Source organism: Labrus bergylta, chromosome 7 (genome assembly GCF_963930695.1).
Source record: "Labrus bergylta chromosome 7, fLabBer1.1, whole genome shotgun sequence".
Classification (NCBI taxonomy): domain Eukaryota; kingdom Metazoa; phylum Chordata; class Actinopteri; order Labriformes; family Labridae; genus Labrus; species Labrus bergylta.
In genome coordinates, this window is record NC_089201.1 from 538,691 (window position 1) to 562,465 (window position 23,775).

General features: G+C 40.4%; 1 protein-coding gene across 1 annotated transcript in view; it reads right to left on the minus strand.

The window, feature by feature from the left end:
• Nucleotides 1–2,022: 2,022 nt before the first annotated feature.
• The window catches only part of cbln1 (cerebellin 1 precursor), a 36,892-nt gene continuing 15,139 nt past the window's right edge, over nucleotides 2,023–23,775 (minus strand). The window contains exon 3 of the mRNA XM_020640490.3: nucleotides 2,023–5,374. Coding sequence (XP_020496146.1) covers nucleotides 5,177–5,374 — 198 coding nt within the window. The 3' untranslated portion in view covers nucleotides 2,023–5,176. The remainder of the gene's footprint in view (nucleotides 5,375–23,775) is intronic.

Consider the following 23,775-nt stretch of genomic DNA (forward strand, 5'->3'; position numbering starts at 1 on the left):
AGTCAGAACTCTGCCAATTCTAGCCGTCCAAAGTAATTAAGAGTAAAATGCTATCTGATGTTTGTGCAAAGTTTTTGGAAGAGGAAAAATTAACCCCAAAAAAAGCTCTGTGAAAGAAAAAAAAGGACAGCAGCATAAAGGACACTGGCCTGAGTTGAGGGGATGCGAACAGGAAGTCAGAGAGCGCCCTGTAAACTGGGGAAAAGTTACAGGAAAGAAGATGTGTTAAAGTGCAGACAGGAAGGAAAATTCAGCAGCGGTAAAGCAAAGCATGAAAAGAAGAATTGAAGTCGGATGAAGGAGGAAAGGAAGACAAGAAACAGGAGGGAGAGGGGAGAAGATGTTGATGTTTGCTTGTTATTCCAGCTCTAATTTTCCCCCTGGAGCTCATTAGAGTCTGGAGAGAAACGAACCACAAAACCTTAAAAACCATCAGAGTGGAGAAAGAGAGAGAGAGAGAGAGGAGAGAGAGTAAAAGCATCCAAAGAAACTGGAAAAAATGTACAAATGAGTAAATGAGGATTGAGAGTGAAAGTTTCAAGGGACCAGGGGAAACAGAAAGAGGGACAGAGGAAGCAAATACATAAGAAATACTGAATTAAAAGAGTGGGAAAAAAGAGGGATGGCGCTAAAAAAGATGAAAGGAAGTTGTCGAGCAAAGTTCAACAGACGAAAAAGGATATCAAAGTAGAATGTACCCTTAATGTACATCTTAAACATACAAGAAGAAGAAGGCTACAGTGCACTGTCTCTATTGTAGGATAATTATAAAGCATTAATATCTTTTACAACCATTTATTACAGGAAAGACTATGTGTTTGCTGGTCTCTTTCCATCCTCCTCTCACGATCACCTTACAGACCTCAGTGATTAAGACATGAAGAAGTGAGTAGGTGTTACAAGTTGAGCTCTTATACATGAACATTAACCTCCTACAGAGAGGTTAGGATTTCAGAAGGGTCGATCAATATAGGAGAAAAGTGGTATTGCCATATATTTTCTTTAAAGGAGGAATGTGCCACATTTTACACATCCATATAACAGAAATCAAGTTTCTCCTCTGTAAATGTCTCTCTGAGTCACGGCTGTAAGCGCGAGTCCCGCTGGCTGTGTTGCTGTCGGAGCTGTGCTTACATGGAATGGGAGGAGCCGCTTCTTAAAGTTTTTTTAGTCAAGCACTAGAGAAAAGAAGAATAACATACCCACTGCTTATTTGAAGGTCACAATTTGTCAGACATTGGTCAAAGTTTTTACAGGCTTACAACTGATACAGATGACGGATTATCTTTGTTCCTTTTTCAGAGCACAAGTTATTAATTTCTGTCAGGGCCTAAAAACAGCTGGAATACACTCATTTCAAATCTCAAGTGTCATGCTATGGAATCCATGACAGTATCAGCATCGCCTCTAGCTTGTACATAGACAGACTCTGCATGCACCTTGGTCAGTTCTGTGCCTGTACTGAAGGTGATATGAGACATACCTTTATTATACATTATAAAGAAATGGAAACTGGAAAAAATGTCAGTTTTGGTTTTCATCAAACAACTCAAAAAGTCCCAGTGGTAAGTACTTCACTAGACTCACATCACATGTCCTGCGATGTGACGATTGATAGATCGCTCAGTCCTAGTTACCATCATGAGTTACCATGGTGATGTACCACTGTAAGAAGTGAACCACCTTCCTAGTCCTGAAAACACAGTTAATGCTGAAGTTACCTTGATCACAACTAATCCTGCTTTGTTGTACAGGCTACAGGGAAAAAAAGAACCACAGACGGAGAAAGCAAAAAGACTTTGGATTTTGAAGGAGAGAGTTCGAAAAAGAGGAAGATGGAAGAATAAAAAGAGAAAGTGTAGAAGTTATTAAGTTATTATTACAGAGATTAAGAAAGGAGGAGACACCGCCCGCTGTGTTGATGGATAACATCAACACACCCGGGGCTGTGTGTTCGTTTCCTGCTGCTTTCAGTACTCGCGCCAGCATCGACAAAAACAAAGTGCCAGGCCAGACTTCAAGTAGGTTTAAGAAAAATAAAAGTACCATTTAAATTTTATTGATTTCATCAGAGCAAATTAATAAGAAAAACAGTAGATAAATGGACTTGATCGATAAAAAATTAAATAAAATCATAAAATATAAACCATATCATATATAAATAAAGGTCCTCTTACGCTTTAGGTTTTTCTATAAGTAGTCTCGACTTTTTTTTGCCACAACTTGGTTTGACCCAAAACAAAAACAAGAAGCATGATTTTAATCAGAAGAGAAGGACAGCAGCCTCAGATTTCCACACACAATCACTAGTAAGTTTCTCTTAGAATATTTTTTCTCCTATATAACACTGAAGTACGGAAATACAGATATTATAGTCATCAACCAGATTCAGTTTTCAATATTTGTATTGTCATTATTATCATCATAATACCAGTAGAATAAAAACGGTGGCTTAGATTTTGATATATTTATATATATCTATTTGTATACATAGAGTTTGTGGTTGTAAGTTGGATTCATTGTCCCAAAGTCCATCATTGAAGAAAAAGCAAGGAAGGATCCGTGCTGGGAGGCAAACAAGTAAAGCAGCAGATAAAGTACAGACATGAGGAAGGACAGGGGGATGGACCTTTAAGCAAAGGAAGAGAGAGAGGTGAGTGAGGGGGTAACAGGCGTATACAAAAGAGGACGAGAGGGAAATATGCACTTGTGGGTAAACAGCATAGTCAAAGGGAGGATCCTGTAGAGGGAGGGGTACATATCTGAAAAAACAGCAGTAGTGACGGCAGCTAGATGAACAGACTCAGAGAAAGGAGATGAAAATGTAGACGGAGGGGATTGAAGTTTATTCAAATGTTTGTGTGGCTGCCGGACGGATGTCAGTGACAGTGGGGTGTAGCATTGCTCTCTATGCGAGTTGTATCAGCACCAGCGTGAGGTTCATTACATACAGTCACAGATACAGTAAGTATCAAGTACAAGACTGAAGACAGGATTTTTATCAGAGCTGTGGAATGAATTCATCGTTATCTCGATATGAGCGATTGCAATAAATACATCGCATAAGTCTGAATTTATCCCGATAAATAAGATAAATGATTTGAAAGAAACAAGCGATACTTTCAGTCAACCTATGGGACGGAGGTCTGGGTATAATGACCATGTTTTCACACCATTTTGAAGCACTCAGATGCTAGCTAGCAGCGAGCAAGCAGCTGCCCTCAGATTATCTGGTGCCACTTTGGATGTTTGATTCATTGTGGTGTCAATCATGACTTTGGTTATGTTATTGCAAATCACATGTATTTCTCATATCTTGCAGGCCTTATTTTAATTACACCTATTTTTAAATTATACCCATGACATTGCTGTATACTGCACACATTGTTTCTTGATTGGCTCCGTCAGTGCAATGTCCGATGTGTAAATTACGTCAATATCGTACCCGATGATGATATTATATCAGATCTGTCTGTCATCTTGTGTGATGCAGCAGAAATAGTGTGTATGGAGAGAAGAAAATACCAAATGATGATTAAGTTATCTCTGTTAATAGATATCTGCATAAAAGCGTAACTAACAATCAAATCCAGAAAAAATATTTTGACTTTAGCGACAAATCTTCTCGATGCTGTGTCATGAAAACCGGTCAGCATTTAGATTCCCTGACTTCCTGAAACCCATCAGAAATGATCGATCTGACCTCAATTCAACAACATTTGTTTTCTTCTCTACTTGAAGACAGACCTGACAGAGCTTGACTTCGTACTGTTTTATAAATCTGCATTATGATGATGTTATTTCAGTTAATTTAAGATTAATCAAAGAGAAAAAAAGGTTTCTGTCAGCCGATGTGAGCCAGAGTGAAGCTGGAGTATAACTTTTATTCTATTGTTTGTGAGGGTGTTCTTCTGGGATGTTATGGACCAATAAATGACAGGTCTGGAACATAAACGCTGCACAGAAAAGGAAGTCTTTCCTGGAAGTCGTTTAACACTGACTGCTGGCTTCGCTGAAAATTACAGAGAAATTGGCATCCGCTCCCAGAGTCATATAACATCTATCAGACGATGATTGCTGATGGGTTCTGAGATTGGTTGCTATCAGAAGATATTGTGTAGCGATACATTCAGTATCAACATTTTGTGACTTGGCAAATGTGTTGTATCACGCTTCCTCATCATGACAATTAAAACAGTTATTTAGATGGTGTTACCTGTCTTTCAAAAACTCAATTTCCTTTGCGATTTGGTATTAAAAACGATTTTTCCTCTGAGACATTTTACAACGATATCACGTTTATATTTTTTGCATGTAATTCATGGATGTAGGAGAAATGGATAGGAGGGGACCAAGGAGACGAATATGTCTTACAAACACAAAGATTTTGAAAAGCCAGTAGTTATTAGGATAACTTTAAAATACGTCTTGACAAGGAATACGTTCCCCAGCATCTGATTTTGTAATCACAGTTTTGCGTCCCCTTTAAAGTTTTGGTTTTGGGGTTGAGGCTGATCAAATCAAATCAGTGCTTTTTATCTTGAGCATGAAAAACAGACATAAATATGATCACAGTTAAATGGAGACGACAGGAACAGTTCTTCAAGAGACATTCTTCAAAGCGTATGTTGATCGATGTCGATGAATTAATGATTAAATTAATGAATGTGGAGGGGAGGTAGGGAGGGTTACACTCGGGCTTTAGAGCACTCTGGAACATATAAATGATCAATTGCGTCTTTCAGCAGAGAATAAAAAAAGTTTTGGCTGTCCAAAGCTGCAGTCAAGCCACAGAGAAAAAAACAGAGGGAGGATGGATGAAAGGATGGATGAACGGAGGAGAGTGAAAAAGCTGGCCATGCACTTTAATGTACCGGCTTTGTAATTATTTTCTCTTTTAATCCTCTAATAATCGTTCTGTGCCACGCTCTTACATCTCTCTTACATCCCTCATCCTTCCTCTTTCCTCCTCCCTCTGCAGTGTCCAATCAGAGTCTGTTGTCACATTCCCTCTTCTGTCTTCTTCTTTTCCGCCATCTTATTCAAGTCCTCTTCTTTTTTCCTACGGCCCTCTTCTTCCTCCATCTGCCTTTTTCTCCGTCATCACTTTTCATCTTTCCCCAGCTCCTCCTCCTTTTCGTTTCCATCCCCTGCTCCACCTCCTCCTCCTCTTCCTCTACATGGGGAACACCAGGAAGCCAGAGAAGGTGGAGTATTTCCATCCACCCATTAGGTTTCCTCTCTCCAGTTTGAGGTAGGCCCGGTCTCCCTTCTCCATCTGGATCAAAACGCCATTGCTGGCCGCCTCGCGCGTCACATCCTGGTCGCCGGCAAACGCCGAAATCACCGGCCAGCCGTTGTGCATCAGGCTCACCTGGGGAGGAGGAGGAAGAGGGAAAACAGTGAATCAAAAAGGTGGAAAAGAAGGAGTTTCTATAGGAAATAAATGCACCGACTCGTGTTGATTCAATTACAGCAGAATATTGTATTTGCATGGAGCAGCTTTGTGCAGTCAGCAAATTATCTGACGACCCGTTCGTGCTTCCATTTCTTTTTTTACAATTACCACTTTGAGAAAATTCAACAAGAGAATTCACACATACCAAGACTCAACAGACCCACACTGTGTCTGACTCAACAAATGTTTCACTGGGGAATAGCATCTTCTTACACAGAAAATCTGCTGTCAGTGACGTGTCTCCTCCCTCACCAGACAACACACACACACACACACACACACACACACACACACACACACACACACACACACACACACACACACACACACACACACACACACACACACACACACACACACACACACACACACACACACACACACACACACACACACGACAGCGGCTTTTATCTCTTTCTTTGGGAAACAGCAGAAATACAAGCACTCCTTGGATTTCTTCCCCCGTATGTTTCACTTAGAAAAGGTTTTATGCTACCCCCTGGCATCGATGCAGTGTTAAAACAAACTGAGATGAATTTTTGGAGGATGGTGTGTTTATGCAGGATCACACTTCATAAAACCTGTGAGATTACTGCCTGTCTGTGAGCAAACTCTCAGTACCCTGCTAAGGCCAGAGAAAGAACACGGGCTGTGTGTTCTGCATTTCCAGGGGTGAAGACTATCACGACATGATGACTGATAAAGCATGAAGAAGAGGGAAAGTCTGCACACCATTTATAAGACCATGCTTTGTAAACTCGAGCTCAAAACTTGCTCCCATCAATGGTAAAAAACCAGCAAAGAGACTGGTTAAAAAGAAAAACAACATTTCCCAGTCCAAAGACGGAGTTTATCTCCATGCGTCTGGATTTGTGAGTGTGATCATGGATGACTAACTCACAGAGCAAAGTTTGTGATAAAATATAAGGTAATGAGGATTCTGTCGTGGAACTTTATTTTGTGATCTGTTTTTTTAACTCAGAGGATGAGGAACATAGGAGGACATTTATTTTTAAGCATTAGTGTGCAGTTGAAGTCAAACTCTGAATATATTGCAGTTTCAGTATATTATAATTATATTTTTGATTACTTCACAATACCACACTTGGACCTATCAGAATAATTTGCTGCATTGTTCTTTTTTTGCACATCCTTAGACAACTATTTGAAATTGGGAGGTAGTGTGTGTTTTTCCTCTAAAAACCATTTTAAACCACTGCTGTAATAAAACAAAGAAAACAGTTTTATAATGTAGCAAGGCTGTGGTTAGGTTGATGTTGTTTATCACAGAAACAACGTTGATAGGCTGAGATAAAGATAAGTGCCTTGTTACAGATAAGGAGACATGGTGGATTTGTTAGAAATGACTTCAGCACTTCAAATAAGGTTGGTGGATCTTTGTTGGATTAAAAAAAAACATGGCATCCAAAAGGTTACACTCACGGTTGGAAAAGGAAAAGGTACAATGACTTTTTGACAAATCCACACACAAAAGTTCATTTCACATAGAGCACTGTAACATTTCTAGAAGGTTTTTAGGTAGGATGCCCCTGAAATCTTCCTGAGAGGGTTATCTACACATGGACCTCACAGAGGGAAACTATCCCTGTCGGACAAGAAGGTGAAGAACAAAGAAGTGACGAAGCAACAGAGCCCGCTATATGGTGTTGTAATGAGATTATTTGGCTTTTTATCAATGCTACCTGTAGTTTGACATACTGGTGAACAGAAAACATAATGAATCAGTTTCATTATGTGCACAGAGATAGTACCAGTCGTGTGCAGACAGTTGATGGTCATGCGTCAGTTAAAGGATATAAATGTCACCACCCACTCCCTCTTTCTTACAGTGAATTTTCCCTGACTAACATGCAGAAAACATACTAAGGGGCTGGCAGGAACACATTAAGGTTAAGTGGGAATTAAAAATGTTTACAATCATACATGCAGCTCACCCTGAAAACCTCAGGCACTGTTTGTGAGTTTTGTGAAAGCACCCACAGAAAGGTTTTTTCCTCTATCAGTAACATAGTGTTTTGAGGAACTCAGGTTGTGTCCAAATGTACACACTCATTCTGTACTCTCCTCTCCCTACATAGAGTTTTCTAGTCTGGACTTTATATAGTGAACTCATCTGCACATCTTCAGATTCAGTTTTCTTTCTGTCTGGTCACCGATAATGACGTCATTGTTGTTGTACTTCTAAAACGTACAGCAGTGCTGTCCATAGATAAAGAATGAATAACGGCATACACTGACTGACTGGACATATTTTCACAAAACAATTACCGTATTTTCCGCACTATAAGGCGCACTTAAAAGCCTTTAATTTTCTCAAAAAACGACAGTGCGCCTTATAATCCGGAGCGCCTTATATATGGATCAATTGGTTAATTGGTTGATCCATACTGGTTGTACACGGCGCTCAGCGACACTGACTCGGATAATGACGAGAGGGAGCCGGGCATGTTGGATGCCGTACTCGCCCAACTGTTCAATTCGGACACTGAAGAAGAAGAATTCGAGGGATTCGTGGACGGGGAATGAACTGAAAAAGTGAGCTTTACGTGTTATACGTAACTGAACAATGTTGAGTTATGCACTAACGCAGGGGTGCCCAACCTTTTTTGAACCAAGATCTACTTTTAAAGTTACCAGTCTGCCGAGATCTACCAGTCCACATAGTGAGCCATAGCCTTTACCAACAGCCTACAAACGCATTTAATACTCACACAACAAACAGAAAATAATAAATGAGAGTTCTGTAAAAAATAATGCAGACTACAGACTACAGCAGGCTGCTGTGAGATGATTTTGCTTTTGTTAAATTAGCTGCAGACACGGTGAGAGTGAACGGAGTAAAGTCCAACCGACTGTTTGACCGGGTCACATGTGTTCCCACCTCGGTCCGTACGGATCACGGATCAACTGTGTGCTGTAGCACTAAAAGTAAAAAGGTTCGCGTGGTGGCTGGCACTCCAGTGCAAGTATGTGTGTGCGTGTGCGTGTGCGTGCGTGTGTGTGTGTGTGTGTGTGTGTACGTGTGCGTGTGCGTGTGCGCTGTTTGTTGGTGTGTCTCGTCCCCCGCGATGCTCACAGTCATGACAGCAGAGAGGAGCAGAGAAAAGTAGCTGCAGCTTCATCAAATGCGCTTAATACTCGTAGCATAGTTTCTATATATGACTTTTTGGTAAAACATTTACCCCCCCGGTTTTACCTGCACGTCATTGCGCATGCCTGCACTCTCTCTCTCTCGCTCCCCCGCTCGCTCCCTCTCATGCACGCAGCAATTTCATGAATAAATGAAAAATTAAATACACACAGGTCGGAAGTATACTTCCCAACACAGGTATCGTGTGTGGGAAACAGTGCAATGAGATGAAATTGAAATCACTTTTCTATTTTACAATTGTATTTTATATTGACAAAACATCTCGCGATCGACTGAGAATCAGTCAGCGATCTACCTGTCGATCGCGATCGACTGTTTGGGCACCCCTGCACTAACGTTTGAATTAGCGGTATCAGACTGTGTTTCTTTTACGTGTTTACAACTGAACAAGGCTGGGAGATATTGTGAATATGCACATTAACGTTTGAACAACGTTGAGTTATTGTGAATGCACTACATATAAAACTACGTTTTGAGAGTTAAGAGAAACGTCAAAGAAATAATTTATTATTTGGGGAAATCGTCTTATGTACTTTTGTTTTTGTAGTTTTATACGTTACGTTTTATACGTATTTATATTTATATATTCACAATATCTCCCAGCCTTGTTCAGTTGTAAACACGTTCTATTCTATGCGCCTTATAATCCGGTGCGCCCTATATATGAAAACAGTTCTAAAATAGGCCATTCATTGAAGGTGCGCTTTATAATCCGGTGCGCCTTATAGTGCGGAAAATACGGTACATAAAATACATACGTATAGAGTCATGTTTTTTTAATTAGATAATGAAAACTATTTTGTGCTGCTACTTAATTGTTTGTGCATCTATACTCTTGTGACTGTCATCATCATAAGGAGATACTTATGATACTCCTTCAAACATCCTTTACTCTGTATTAAAACAGCTGGATATAAACTGTCCTGTGTCTCTGTGGTCATGCTGGTCAAGCTCCTCTCGCCAGTCTGCCAAGAAAGAGAGCAGACAAACCTTACTTATCAGTTGGTTGCCGAAGCTTTGTACCACAATGCATACTGGTATGTAGAGGGTATGATAATGCATACTTATACAGTCATCCAGATAACACTATAAAATGGCCATTGTCCCGGACGCTGATAGCCATGTATGGAGGATAAAGTCCTCATCGCAGCAGCTGTGGGTTCAAATCGGACCTCAGATAAAAAAAAGAATTTAAAAAAGGCTCATTTCCCTATATTGTGCACTATACAGTGAGTAGTGGGTGATTTCCAAACATCTCCTCATTAGACCATGTTCCCATGGAGGCCATGTTGTAGTGACGTCATTCTCAGGGTGGGAAGCCTAAAGGTTGTTATCGGGTCGTGCTGTTATGCTCCAGGTTTAAGTCATGCTAACTTCGCAAATCTGAGTAACTGTTTTTATTTTAAAGCTTCCTGATTGATGAGAAAGTACACAGATAATGGTAACTGAACGTCTGGAGACACATCAGGCCATAATGTAATTTATAAATCATATTTAATAACATGTTACCTACCGCTAACGTTAGCATTTAGGCCCTTCATAGTTAACATGTACGTTTGAGAATCACGGATATTAAAGGAAAGGTGTTAATTAATTTAAGATACTGATGCTCATCTTGAACACATTTATATTAGCCTGAGCTCAAACATGCTGGATCTATTTTAATCAATGTTAACATGACTTGAATCCATGCATAACAGTAAAAAAACAATAACAACGTTTTGGCTTCCCATCCTGAGAGTGATGTCACAGCAACATGGTCACTATAGGAATATGTACTGGAACATTACCGCAACAAAACATCCAATCCTGAAACAAATATCTAAACATGACCACCCAGAGAAAAAGGAATCTCACAAGCATCCACCATAACATGTTGCCTAGAGATCTACCTCACAGAATGATTTTTATCCTGAAGATGAGTAGTATGTTATCACCCTCTCATGGGAGAAAAACAGCTAGCTATTATTTAAAGAAGCTAAGTTGATTAGTTCTTTCACTTGCTCACTTTCTTGAAACAAATGCCACGTTCACATCGCAAGCCTTAATACTGAATTCTGATTTTTATTTGACTCAAATCTGATTGTTGTGGGGTGCCAGTAGCCTATTGGTTAGTGTGCACACATCATGTATGGAGGAAATAGTTCTCCAAGCGGTTGTCTCTCTCGCTCTCTCTATCTATCTCCCTCTCTCTCTCTCTCTCTCTCTCTCTCTCTCTCTCTTTCTCTCTGGTTTCTGACTCTACCCTCTGTCCTATATCTTTTTTCACGACTAACATTTTATTGAATTTTACAATCATCAAGTATATACAGACATATTGGTGAGAAATAATCATTAAAGTACTCGTATATAAAGGTAAAGAACAACAAACAAAAACATTAATTGGGAGAATCTAACAAAATAAGACTAAAAGATAAAGAAAAAGCTATCAACTGAAAAAATACAACAACAAAAAACAAAATAAACAACTAAAGTGCACACGTTGCTCGGCGACGACAGGCCATATAGTACAGTGTGCTGACTCCCGAGGGGTTGCACCTCTCTCCTATATCTAAATAAAGGCATAAGAAGCCCAAAAAATAAATCTTTTAAAAAAAATCAGATTTTTGTTGTTTGAAGGTTACTTTTTATATGTATTAGTTAGTATATATTTTATATATACATATTTTATATCAGAGTCCTGTGTGAGCTGGTCACGGACTAAACTGACCAGCACGTACAAAAGAACAACAACATAGATGTCACAAGCAGACTTGCTTCTGTCCTGCAAGTCCTGCGGTTTATCTCTGAATCAAAAGGACTAGGAGGCATAAGAATAAAGATCCAGCGCCATCACCAGATCTAGTTTACGTCTCTTGACTGTGCTGCTTTAATAAACTCTAACGGCTCATTTACCGAATGCTGAGACATTGATCGTGAAGGATCGGACATATGGGCATGATCACACTGTTTACGCAGAAAAGACTAATCAAACCCAGAACAGATTTGTATATGTATGTGCGATGCCCAACGTTTTTCACTAGTAGCAAAGCATGGCAAATTTTATGAGAGGACTTCCAGGTGGACATCGGGCTGAAAAAGACTCCACACCAGACGTCACATATTTGAAAGTTTCATGTTTCTCTTTGAAAGTGGCTTGTTAGTTTTTTTCAGTTTGTTGTCACATTCTGAACATCCTGTAATTTTTGCAGCCAATCTTTCAGATCAATTCTAAGAATAAATAGTTTGCACAGAATGGGGGTTTAGTGTACGTCGATATATGCTGATGAGTACAGTGAGGGCTTGAAAATAATTTTAATCTGCCAGAGAGGGGCCGGCAGAACAAGTTTGGGAACCACAGAGCTATCCGTTATGTTGCACATCCCATGTACAGATTCTAGAGTCAATATCGCAGCGACTTTGGGTTTGAATCTGATCTCGGCTTCTTGCTGCGTGTCATCCCTCAATCTTTCCTCTCCAAATGTCTTGCATCTCTTTAGCTGCTCTTAAAATGGCCAAAAAAACATTTTAAAAAATCGTATATTATCACAAATGAGCAAAAATAGAAAAAGATGAGTCACATTTACAACAGCTACTGTGAGGGATTTTCAGTTTGAGTTTATTTTGGCGCAAGTTGTGTACGAAGCGGGAATGTCTTTTTTCTTTGCTGATTTTGTCCAGAATAGTTTTCGTAGTAAGTCAACAAAAACTGTCATCCTGCTTTCTTTAAGATGTGAAAAATATCTCTTACCGAGGAATCTTAGCTGTGGGACATGAAAACAAAGGCTGTTTCAGTTTAACTCACACCTACCCCACAATAGTAGTTTTAGCTATTAAAGAAATCTATAAAGGAAACTATATAGAAATTGTCGGTCTTTTTTGCTGATCAACTAATCAATAAAAAATACATACAGTAAAAGCCAGATTGAATAAAATAGTTTTTAGACTGCTTGTAAAAATCTCAATACTCTCAGCTCCTCCTTTTTGCTTTTGTCGGTCACAGGACACCATGTTGAGTTAAGCAACAAGTTCTGACTGACTTCCACACCTTAGCTCAACATCAGTCAAAAATATGTCTGCACACCCAGGAAGACGGTAACTGTAAAGCTGTTGCTAACTGATGAAAACACAGCCATAAACATCCCATAATTATACACTTATCTAAATCACTCTACCTGATGGTCAGGAGAGATGTGTGTGTGTGTGTGTGTGTGTGTGTGTGTGTGTGTGTGTGTGTGTGTGTGTGTGTGTGTGTGTGTGTGTGTGTGTGTGTGTGTGTGTGTGAAAGAGATGGAGAGCCTGTCAGAGTCAAGAGCTCTCCTGGCCAGGCACTCCTCTTAATAGAAAACTGAACACAGCGACTCTGGCTGAGTGTCAATGTGTGTGTGCGTGTGCGTGTGTGTGCGCGTGCGCGTGCGTGTGCGTTCGCTTGTGTGTGTGTGCTCTGAACAGCAGGTTGTGAATTTGTTGAGAACACTCAGACTATACTTAAACAATTTTTTATAATTATCAAAATGTAAGGTCATGGCAGAATACACATTTCAAAATGTTGAAAAGTAAGTCATTTAGGCCCACAACACAGGGACTTAAAGAGTTTGTGTGTGTCGTACAGTAACGAGGATGTGGAGGCCAAAGGCACATCAGCCAGTATGACTTTAGAGAACAGTGTTTGGCTGTCTGACCTGAACTTGGCTCCTGTTGAACACATATTGAACCATAGGAGAAATTCTAAGCGCTCTGAGGGCAGTGTGTGAGGAAATACACAATACACATCTGTGGAAATCAAAAAACTTACCATTAACATTTTAGTTTATCTGATTGGCTTTAAACTAGTGCTGTCAATAAGTGAATTCCGTCATAATTAAAGGAAGAATGTGCGACTTTTTGAACCAGTAGATGTCACTGTTGAGCGCCAGCATGAAACCAAAACAAACTGCTATTTGGGGACAACTCCGCCATATTTAAAGCCTCCGCTCTCATCCAACGACACACCTCCGACCCCCCTCGATTTGAGTTCAAACAGAGGAGTTTTGCATGTGGTGGACAACACTGCCATAGGCTCAAGCTGCAATCGCCTGTGGCCTGCATTGTTGTGTTAGCAGGCTAATGTTAGCATACTTTAGTTAGCTATCCAGTCCAAACCTGATGTAAACATGGCGCCGACAACAACACAGCCGGCGGGACTCTCTCACTCATTGTCGACAGTTGTTACTCAGAGAGAAATTTACAAAGCATATACTCGATTTCTGCTGTATTTATGTATGTGTAAAAAATGCCGTACATTCTTCCTTTAATCAGAGTAGAGGCTGTTATTAATCATAATCACAATTTTGAAATGCTTGTATATCCTTTAAAAATGTTTAAATAAATCTAAATCTGCAACATTGAAATGCAAAGAAAGCTTCAAGCAGCCTGTTGCAGCACAGCCCAAATAGTTCATTTAGGATTTTGGGATGGCACGTCAGATTTCAAGTGGTGGTCCACCGTCTGGAATCACCCCTGCTGCCCAGACATAATTAACCGAGCCCATCCAGGTCATTGTGAACTCCACTACGCATGCAAAGGCACCTTTTATTCAACATTAAAGAAGCAAACACAGGACCACTCAGACAACAACATTTTCACTTTGCACGGTTTTATCAACATGTTTCCACAAACAACAACGTGAGTACACAATGTTTCATCTAAAGTGAATGTTTTGTGGTCAGATAGCCTCACTATGATGCATAACAAAGGTGTGCAGAGAAGTCATGACTGTATCTATATCTCAATCTGTTCAACACCAAAAAAAAGCAAATGATCCTCTCAAATGATTGGTTTGACTTTCCTCCATTCACTCTCACCATGTCTGCATTGATCAATAATCAGGTCCTTAAAGATTGTAACGTTATCCCACAGCCCGCTAAAGTCTCTGAACTGATCCAAACAGACACACTGGTACAATGATCCAATGGAACATAATACCTAACAATGTACTGGAACAAATGTATGTAAAACAAAAACACAAGTTATTATTTTGGCCTGGGAAAAAAAATGGTTGGCCAGTGAATTTTTTAATCTATCATGATCAACCACCTCAGCCAAAATGGAAAAACATCAACACAAGCAAGTCATGTGTTTGTTGAAGCTTTTGTGGCTGTATAACATGTGGAATCAGTTATTCTACTGGAAACAATCAAAAAGCTACATCCATATCTGTTGACTAAATGTGGTTACATCGTTTAACACAGAATTAGAAAAAAACAAAATTGGAAAAACCTGAATTTGGGGAAAAAATAGAATGGAATCTGGAAAAGGATTGAAGGGATTTTATAAGGGCCCTACACAAAAAACAATTTATCTGCTGAACTCTTAATGGTGAAATGATTCCAGTGACACCAACATGTGACAAAGTTACACCTGAAGAGTACAACTGTTTTATTGTAACTGCAAATATTGGCATAAGTATATTTCATTAAAAACAGAAAGTTATAATGATCTGTCTCTCTCTATCTAGGGTCAAACCATTACCTTTTTGCTACCATTGTATAGTTGATTGTGATTAATCACATGTTTGAAATTCCATAATTTAGCATTTCAAATAATACATTTTTAAGGCTTTTATTTCAATATAGTGCACAACTTTACATGTTTTTTTTATTGCTTTTATAAAAAAACAAGTAGCTTTTATTTTGAAATAAAGTAAGGATCTCATGGTAGAGCAAAGGTTACAATATTGACCTAACAACAGAAAAAGTAACTTGTTACAGATTAAAAACTAAATTAAAACAGATAGTGGCATATGTTGCATCGTTTTAAGTTGCTTTTTAAGTTGTATTTTTGGGTTATACTTCTGCCTTTATTGGATAGGACAGATGAAGAGAGGCAGGAGTTGATTGGAGGAGAGAGTGAGATATGACATGCAGCGAAGAGCCACTGCGATGAGAACCATAGCCAATGTACAGAGGGTGTGCAACTTAACCACTACTCCATCCGTCACCCCCTATATTCTTTTAAAAACATTCAACTGTTTACAAGACTTAGTGTAGGAGAATAGTAAACTATTTTTTCTTGAATGTTGAAATTTGACATTTAGTCCTCAAAGTTCATTGCAGCCATTAATGACAGACACAGCTACAGATTTTGAGTGAAGGACACCAGCGCAGAATTACAACAGAAAATAAATCTCCAAGTGGAGCTTATTAAAAGGCAAAGGAGGAGGTGCAAAAAGTTTTAAAAACAATAATTATAATGACTCTCAGTCTGCTTTCATTCTTTCAAAACTGTTACACTAAGTCTTGATGTCTGCTCAGGTATCATATTAGAAACATTATATAGAAACATGAACTTTCTATTTGACTTTCATCATTTCCTGCAGCAGAAAGTACATAAATACAGAGAAGGTATTTCCTCCCACACCTAAAATGTCAAGCTGAGCTCATATTCTCACAATGTTGATGGCAGTCACTTGACTAAATAGAACATTTCATGCAGATAGTGCAGCCAAAGACTTCTACTTAACCCCATTAACCTCAAGATCATAATTTAAAATGTAAGGAAATGAGAAGGTGAGACAAAGTGACCGACAGGACACCATCATATGTGGATAAAGAAGCTACAAAAACTCACATTTTAACAAGTGTGTTCACAAACCAGCCCGTTAGCCGGTCTCCGTACTGTTTGATACGACGGCTCAGAGATATCATATCACACACTCCACATGTAAACAGTTTGCAAACAACAGGCTGAAGACGTTTGCAGAGTACCATGTCAGTCGACATGGTTCTTCCCACAGCTTCTTCCTTACTTTTTTTACACCCAACCTGTTTGGTTGTTTTAAGCAAAGTCGAGTTCGTTTGCCAAGTTAATGCGGTTTGTTTGCACTGATGTGAAAGCTGTCAATCCAACCCAGGTACTGTACAACAACCAGGCCCAGACCGCTTTAAAGGTGGGGCTCAGTGGGCCACTTTCTTTTTGATTCTGGTGCGGTTTATTTCAACGATTTAACGATCCGACCCAACTGCAAGAAGCATTGTGGGTTTTTTTTAATTATTAAACCGTAGCAAAGGTCCTCTTTATTTATCATTGCTGAACCTGTTTAAAATTTGACGGCTCACTTGCTGACTGGAAGTGTGTTTTATTCATGATCAGGATTATTTACATAACTGTTGTTTATAAATATTTATCATGCCATAAAATCTATAGAAAGCCACCTTGATCATGTAAACCATTTCAAGATCCAACCACCGCAGCAGCCACAATTTACACATCTGTCAGCCCACTGACAAAGAAACACCAATTTTTTTTCCATTTCAAGATGTACTGTACTTTCCTGATCATAATATTCCAACACAAATGTCCCTGCTGCATCGGCAATGTTCCTACAATCCAAATCTAGTGAAAGACTTCAACCAATCACATAACATCCATTAAAATCCAGATTGATTCATATTCGTCACCATCGTCGCTGTTCCCGATATCCCTCTGTGTTTTCTGTATTACTTCATGTATTTGAGCAAATTTTTCCTTTAAAAACATGGTGGCCATACTCTGACCTTTGGATGACACCTCATTTGGCCAATTAAGACCTTCCATTTACTACTTCATGCCTAAAATAGCCAATGAGAGCACAAGTTGAAAAAAAGGTGCCTGCTCCTGTTCTATTTGCATGAAACTATGCCAGTGACTAACGTTTGTTGTAGCCAATGAAAATCTAAACTTGAGGACGTGCTGTGTCTTTGTCTCTGTATGAATTTTTACCGCAAGGGAGTCCGACCAATCAGAGAGCATTTTCCTCCCCCGCGTATCACACATTTTGGTCCGCCTGTAAATGTCCCTCATTGAACACAGACCAAATGTGAGGTAAATATGCAGCTATGTAACAAACTGGTCCATAACTGGGACCAGAGCAAAGGTGTGAAAACGTCTTAAGAGGGGTAGCAGAGCAGCACTATGTACGTTTAAAATACAATAGTGCAGTTAAACTCAGAGACCTTTTGGTACCAAACCAAATGAATACATATTCTTTCTTTAAAACATAACACTCCACACTTACATTTCGCTTGCTGTCTTAGCATGATTTTTTGAACTATTGATAAAAATAAAGATAAAGATAAACTTTACTGATCCCACATGTTGGACATTTTTTCATTACAAAAGCTCAAGAAAACAGGAAACAGGAATATAATTATAAAAAATAACAAGAAGTTAAAAAAACATATGTACATCAGTTAAATACTAATAAATAAATAAATAAATAAATAAATAAATAAATAAATAAATAAAATAAAATAAAATAAATGAACTGCATGAACTACTATTTAAAGGTTGATAGGTAACATATTGTTGCTATTAGATGAACATCTAGTTTTAAGATACTCAACAAGTACATTTAGCTTGCTGCATTGGCAGCCGCTTTCACTCATGACAAGCAATACAGGCCTTATTTATGGCTTATATTGACTTAAAAAAAGATGTTTATCTGCTCTCCTCAGGTGAGGTTTTCATTAAGTGTAATGACATTTTTGACTAGAAATTAGACAAACACACTTGGTAAGATTTGAGTTTTTGCAGCGATACAGAAAAAAGATAGTCCCCAAAAATATGCAGGATATGGGAGTTTGCCAAAGGAACTAAACAACAGACAGGAGAGGGAGACAGGGATATAGGGGATGGGTGGAGGGGTGGAGGGGGCGACATGGTTCCTGTCCAGTGTGCATGTAATGCCTCCAAACAGAGACAGAGATAGCAGACAAAGACGAGCCAGCACGGCCACATCACTCTGTTACCCTCAGCTACACACACACACACACAAGCACACTCAAATCATGCAGACCAAATCCACCCTCCCGCCCATCCGACCAGTCAGCCTGGTCACTCATGTGGAACTCACACATACAAAGCTTCCCACTTTCCCCAAAACACATGTATTTTCTCCTTGCATGCATACACAAACACAATCTATTTTATAAAGTAAATTAAAGAAACATGTCCCTTTGCTGTCTTGCTTTTTAAGCAACTGACAGACCTAGAATCTTTACTTGATCCTACATAATGGGATTTTCATTGCACACAAAGGTCTCTTGCAAAGAATTGCTAAGTTGACTGTTTTAAAACATGATGAGGTTTTCATCACACAGAGTCAAAGGGCTTGTGTAATCTTTGACAGTTGGCATAGCTGATACAAAGAGGGGATGTGTAAATTTAGATTGTTAAATGCAGCATCCCCAAGTGGAAGTTCTTTTTGGTACAGGGAGGATTTTTTTGTATTTAGGCATCACACCAAAGTCTGGTCTTTTTTTTCAGTTCTTACAAGTCATTCCTCATGGTCAAATCTCCTGCTTCAAAATGATGGCAGTGGTCAAAACACAGCTTTTATAACTTTGTGCCTGCAGCTGATTAAAGTCCATTATCTTATGTAAGGCTTTTTTCGGCATCATGACAGCTTTAATTCATACCTAGGGGATGTAGAAAATTGCCAGAAAATGATATTTTTTCCCAACAGGATAACGTGTGAAATTGAGAGTATTTACAGAAAAAGTGTGCAAGTCTGGAAATGGCTCAAATATCTGTCTTTCTGTCTAATTTTACTATCTCCCCTTCTCTGTGTTGCTCAGACACACACAGAGCCACAGCAGGTCAGTGTGTGGTGTGTCCCAGTGATATATGGCTCTAATAAAGCTGTGACAGTGGCTTGAAAGAATGAGAGTGTAGCCACCGCACGCACACACACACACACACACACACACACACAAACACACACACACACACACACACACACACTCACACACACACACAAACACACACACACACACACACACACACACACACACACACACACACCTGTGTGAATGAATAACATGCTGTAGCTGTCTGCTACCACTTCCTCATGGCACACACACACAAAAAAACACACACCACACTGTCAACCAAACCCTTACAATTACCAGCCATAAATATAAAAGCATGATAATAGGGCTGCGCATCTTGTCAGGCCTCGATCGATCTGCATTCATTAATGCATAAGCAATTAACTGGCTAAGTAACAGAGAGAGAGTGGGGGGGGGGTTAAAAATAAAATCTGGCACATATACGTAGCCTATGTAAATATAAATCGTCTGTCGTCTGGGTGCAGCACTTAATGCGAACAACATAGTGACATCCTGTTATTGCATCATCAATTCCTGTCAGCTCTGCTGTATTGACATCGCTTTCTTTTGTCAAGTTCACTTTTATGTTATATTTACATGTGTCTTTTCCGCATCACTTTCTTGCCACCTCCATCCATATGTGTTCGTCCTGTCCATTATTTTTACACATCCATCACATCCATTTACAGTCCGATAGGTTTTCCGGTTCCGGGTCGCTGCTCATGCGGAAGACCGGCCGGCTCACAGAACAGTTATTTAGCGTTTATTTAGCATTCATACATCTACTGTTTATTTTTTCTTTAGATATATTGTTTTCCATGGTTTTTCCCGAGGACACACAGGAAGAGTGTGTTTTATAACTTTTAACCGCTACTACACAGACGAAGCGGACTTTCTTTTTTCCCACGCTCGTCCTCTCGCAGCCCTGTGAACACCGCGACAAACGGACTACAGCACACGGCAGTCTTCTTCTTTCTTTCTTTTTTATCCCCCGGAATTATTTACGATTGGCATGGATACCCGAATTCTTTTTTGGACATTTCTGCACGTTTGGCTCCTCTGGGAGTTTGTGACTGCGAGCAGAAACAACGTTCCTGGCGGGTTGCGAACCACCTACTCGAGAGACATTCTGCTGCAGCTCGGATTTAAAATTCATCATGCCATCAACACAGACATGCTTCCTGAAGAAATTCTCCGAGATAACTCAGTCAGCCAAGACAACTCCGCTCACAGAAATAACAAGGTAACCAGGAGGGGAAAGAGAAAGGGAGGAATCAGAGCCAGGCTTAAACGGGAGACATGTAAACAACGGCCGCTTCCATCTATCATCCTGGCTAATGTATGCTCCCTCCGCAATAAAACGGACGAGTTACAGGCCAACATTAACCACATGCATGAGTACAGGACTGCCTCTGTTCTTGATTTTACTGAGACGTGGTTAAATAAGAACGACGATGATAACACGTTGCACGTTGATGGCTTCTCCCCCCCTTTAAGACTTGATCGAGACAGTGAGCTCACTGGGAAACAACATGGCGGCGGCGTGTGTCTTTATGTAAACACACACTGGCGCTCGACGATCGTCGTGAGGGAGAAACTGTGCACCTCGGACATTGAGCTTCTGGCTGTCTCCCTTCGCCCTTTCTGTCTCCCCAGAGAATTTCCACAGCTTTTTCTCATCCTGGTTTACATCCACCCCAGAGCTAACACAGCCACAGCCACTGAACACATCACGAACTTATTAAATAAACTGTAACTCATATCACCGGACTCTCCCAAATTCATCTTGGGTGATTTCAACCATTGCTCTCCTGAAAAAGCACTAAAAGGCTACCAGCAGTACATTACATGCAGCACCCGCCTGGGGAAGACACTGGATAAATGCTATGGTTCAGTTCCTAACGCATACAGATCTGTTGCTCTCCCCCCTCTTGGCTCTGCTGACCACCATGCCATCCTGCTTGCTCCTGCATATACTCCTGTAATAAAGAGGGTAAAGAAAGTTGTTAAGAACATCAAGCAGTGGACCAACGAAAGCATTCTTACACTACAAGGATGCTTTGAATCCACTGACTGGGATAACCTCTTAGCCCCCTCCAACAACATTAATGAGCATGTGGACACTGTTTCATCGTACATCTCCTTCTGTGTGGACAACATCATCCCCTCCAAAACAGTGACAATCTACCCCAACAATAAATCTTGGATCACCAAAGAGCTCAAGGAGGTCCTCAACAAGAAGAAAATGGAGAAATGGAGAAAAAGGAGGTAAACAGAGAAGTCAAGCACGCCATAAAAACTGCCAAGCTCAAGTACAAGAACAAAGTGGAGGAAAAATTCACACAGGGGAACCTCCGCTCAGCTTGGCAGGGCCTCAAAAACATGGCTGCTGTGAACACTGCTGCTACCAACATGAAAACCATCGAGGTTGCAGGCAGCAGCTCTACTTCACTCCCCAACGATCTCAACTCATTCTACACCAGATTCGAGAAGGACAACACCACACAGCTGGAAGGAACAGTGTCCATGCTCAAGCCCAGTGACTCTGCACTCACCTTCAGCAGAGAGGATGTGGTGAGAGCCCTCAGGAGGACAAGGGAGAGCAGCTCACCTGGTCCAGACAACATCAGTGGCCGCATCCTGAAGCACTGTGCCGAGCAGCTAGGGGGCGTGTTTCAGACCCTGTTCCAGAGCTCTATGGACAGCAGCACAGTCCCCCAGCTGTGGAAACACTCCACAGTTATCCCCATCCCCAAGAAAAGCCTTGCCAAATCACTGAATGACCTCAGGCCTGTGGCCCTCACGTCTCTGGTGATGAAGGCCATGGAGAGGATCATAAAACAACACATCATCAGAGAAACCGAGTCATGGATGGACCCGTTACAATTTGCTTATCGTGCAGACTTCTCCTCTGCATTGAACACCCTGCAGCCTCACATCCTGACTGACAAACTTTCAACTTGCTTCCATCTGAACGACCAGCTTATCCTGTGGATATTGGACTTTCTGACCAACAGATCACAGAGAGTTCTGGTCAACAACACCTTCTCCAACCTCCAACACACCTCAACTGGCTCCCCTCAGGGCTGTGTGCTCTCACCTCTGCTCTTCATCCTCTACACCGATGACTGCAGAACCACACAGCCAAACTGTCACCTGGTGAAGTACGCAGACGACACAGTTCTCCTGTCTCTGCTGTCAGGCCCCTCTCAGCACTATGGAGCAGTTCTTCAGGAGTTTGTGGAGTGGTGTGACAGCTCCTGCCTCGAACTGAACGTGAGAAAGACCAAAGACATGGTGGTGACCTTCTCCAACAATCAGAGGGACCTTGGCTGCATCAGCAATCACCACAATCCATGGGAATCCTGTCGAACTAGTAGAGGAGTATAAGTACCTGGGTACCATCTTCGACAGCCTGCTGAAATTCGCCTCTAACACCGAGGAGATTCTCAGGAAATGTCAGCAGCGAAAATACCTCCTAAGGAAGCTCAATTCCTTTGGAGTCAGTAAGAACATTCTTCTGACCTTCTACTACTCCTTCATTAAGAGCATTATTACTTTTTCTATAACCTGCTGGTTCCACTCCACCATCCTCCAGAACAGAAACCGTCTGCACGGTCACAGTCTGCTCTAAGATCATTGGACTACATGTTGGACTACCCCTCACACGCTCTCTTCCCAGCATTTGAGTGGCTCCCCTCAGGACGCCGGCTTCGCTGTCCCTGCTGCAGGAGAGGAGAAGAGCAACCTTTGTTCCCAGGGCGGTCCAGCTCCTCAACTCCTAACTTATCATTTAGTATTTGCCTATTTGCACATAGTTCTGTATATATATATATTTATTTCTCGTTTACTGCACATAGTTCTGTTTACATCTGGTCACTACTGCACATAGTTATGGTTACATCTGTTTACATCTGTTAGTCCAATCACTGTCCACTTATATCTACTCTTTTATATTTTGTATTTTTAAATTAAGTTTAAGCTTTAAGTAGTATTTAAATTGACACTTTCTATTTAGGTTAAAATGTTTTGTTTACTTGCACTGTTGTTAATTTACTGCTCTGTGTGCCTTTGAATTGCCCCCTGGGGACAAATAAAGTTTTTTGAATTGAATATAGAGATAGTCATCATGATGGATACAAACATAATTGTAAGGGGGAAGTTAGGGAAGTTTCCTAAAGGTAGCAGAAAATGATTTCCGGGTCCCTCAGGGGGGAAAGATTGTAAAAAAGAAAACTTTACAAAACAGGGAAAGTATTCCGAGGGAAACAAATAGTGTAATTGGATGCAGCTCAAGTAGATTGGATGAATAAAGTGTTACTTCATTCAGAGACATGCGTGCCAACCGGACAACTGGAGGTTATCTTTGAAGACTCTACAAACTAATTTTGTTTGAAAACTGTTACCTACTAGGAACAAATATGACTAGCATTGTGTAAACCTAATATTGTCAGTTTGTGTAACAGTTTAGGCCCGCCATTTTCTTAGTTTTAAAACCATTTAAGAGTTGCCAAAAGAGTTCAGTCAGTGCCAAGACT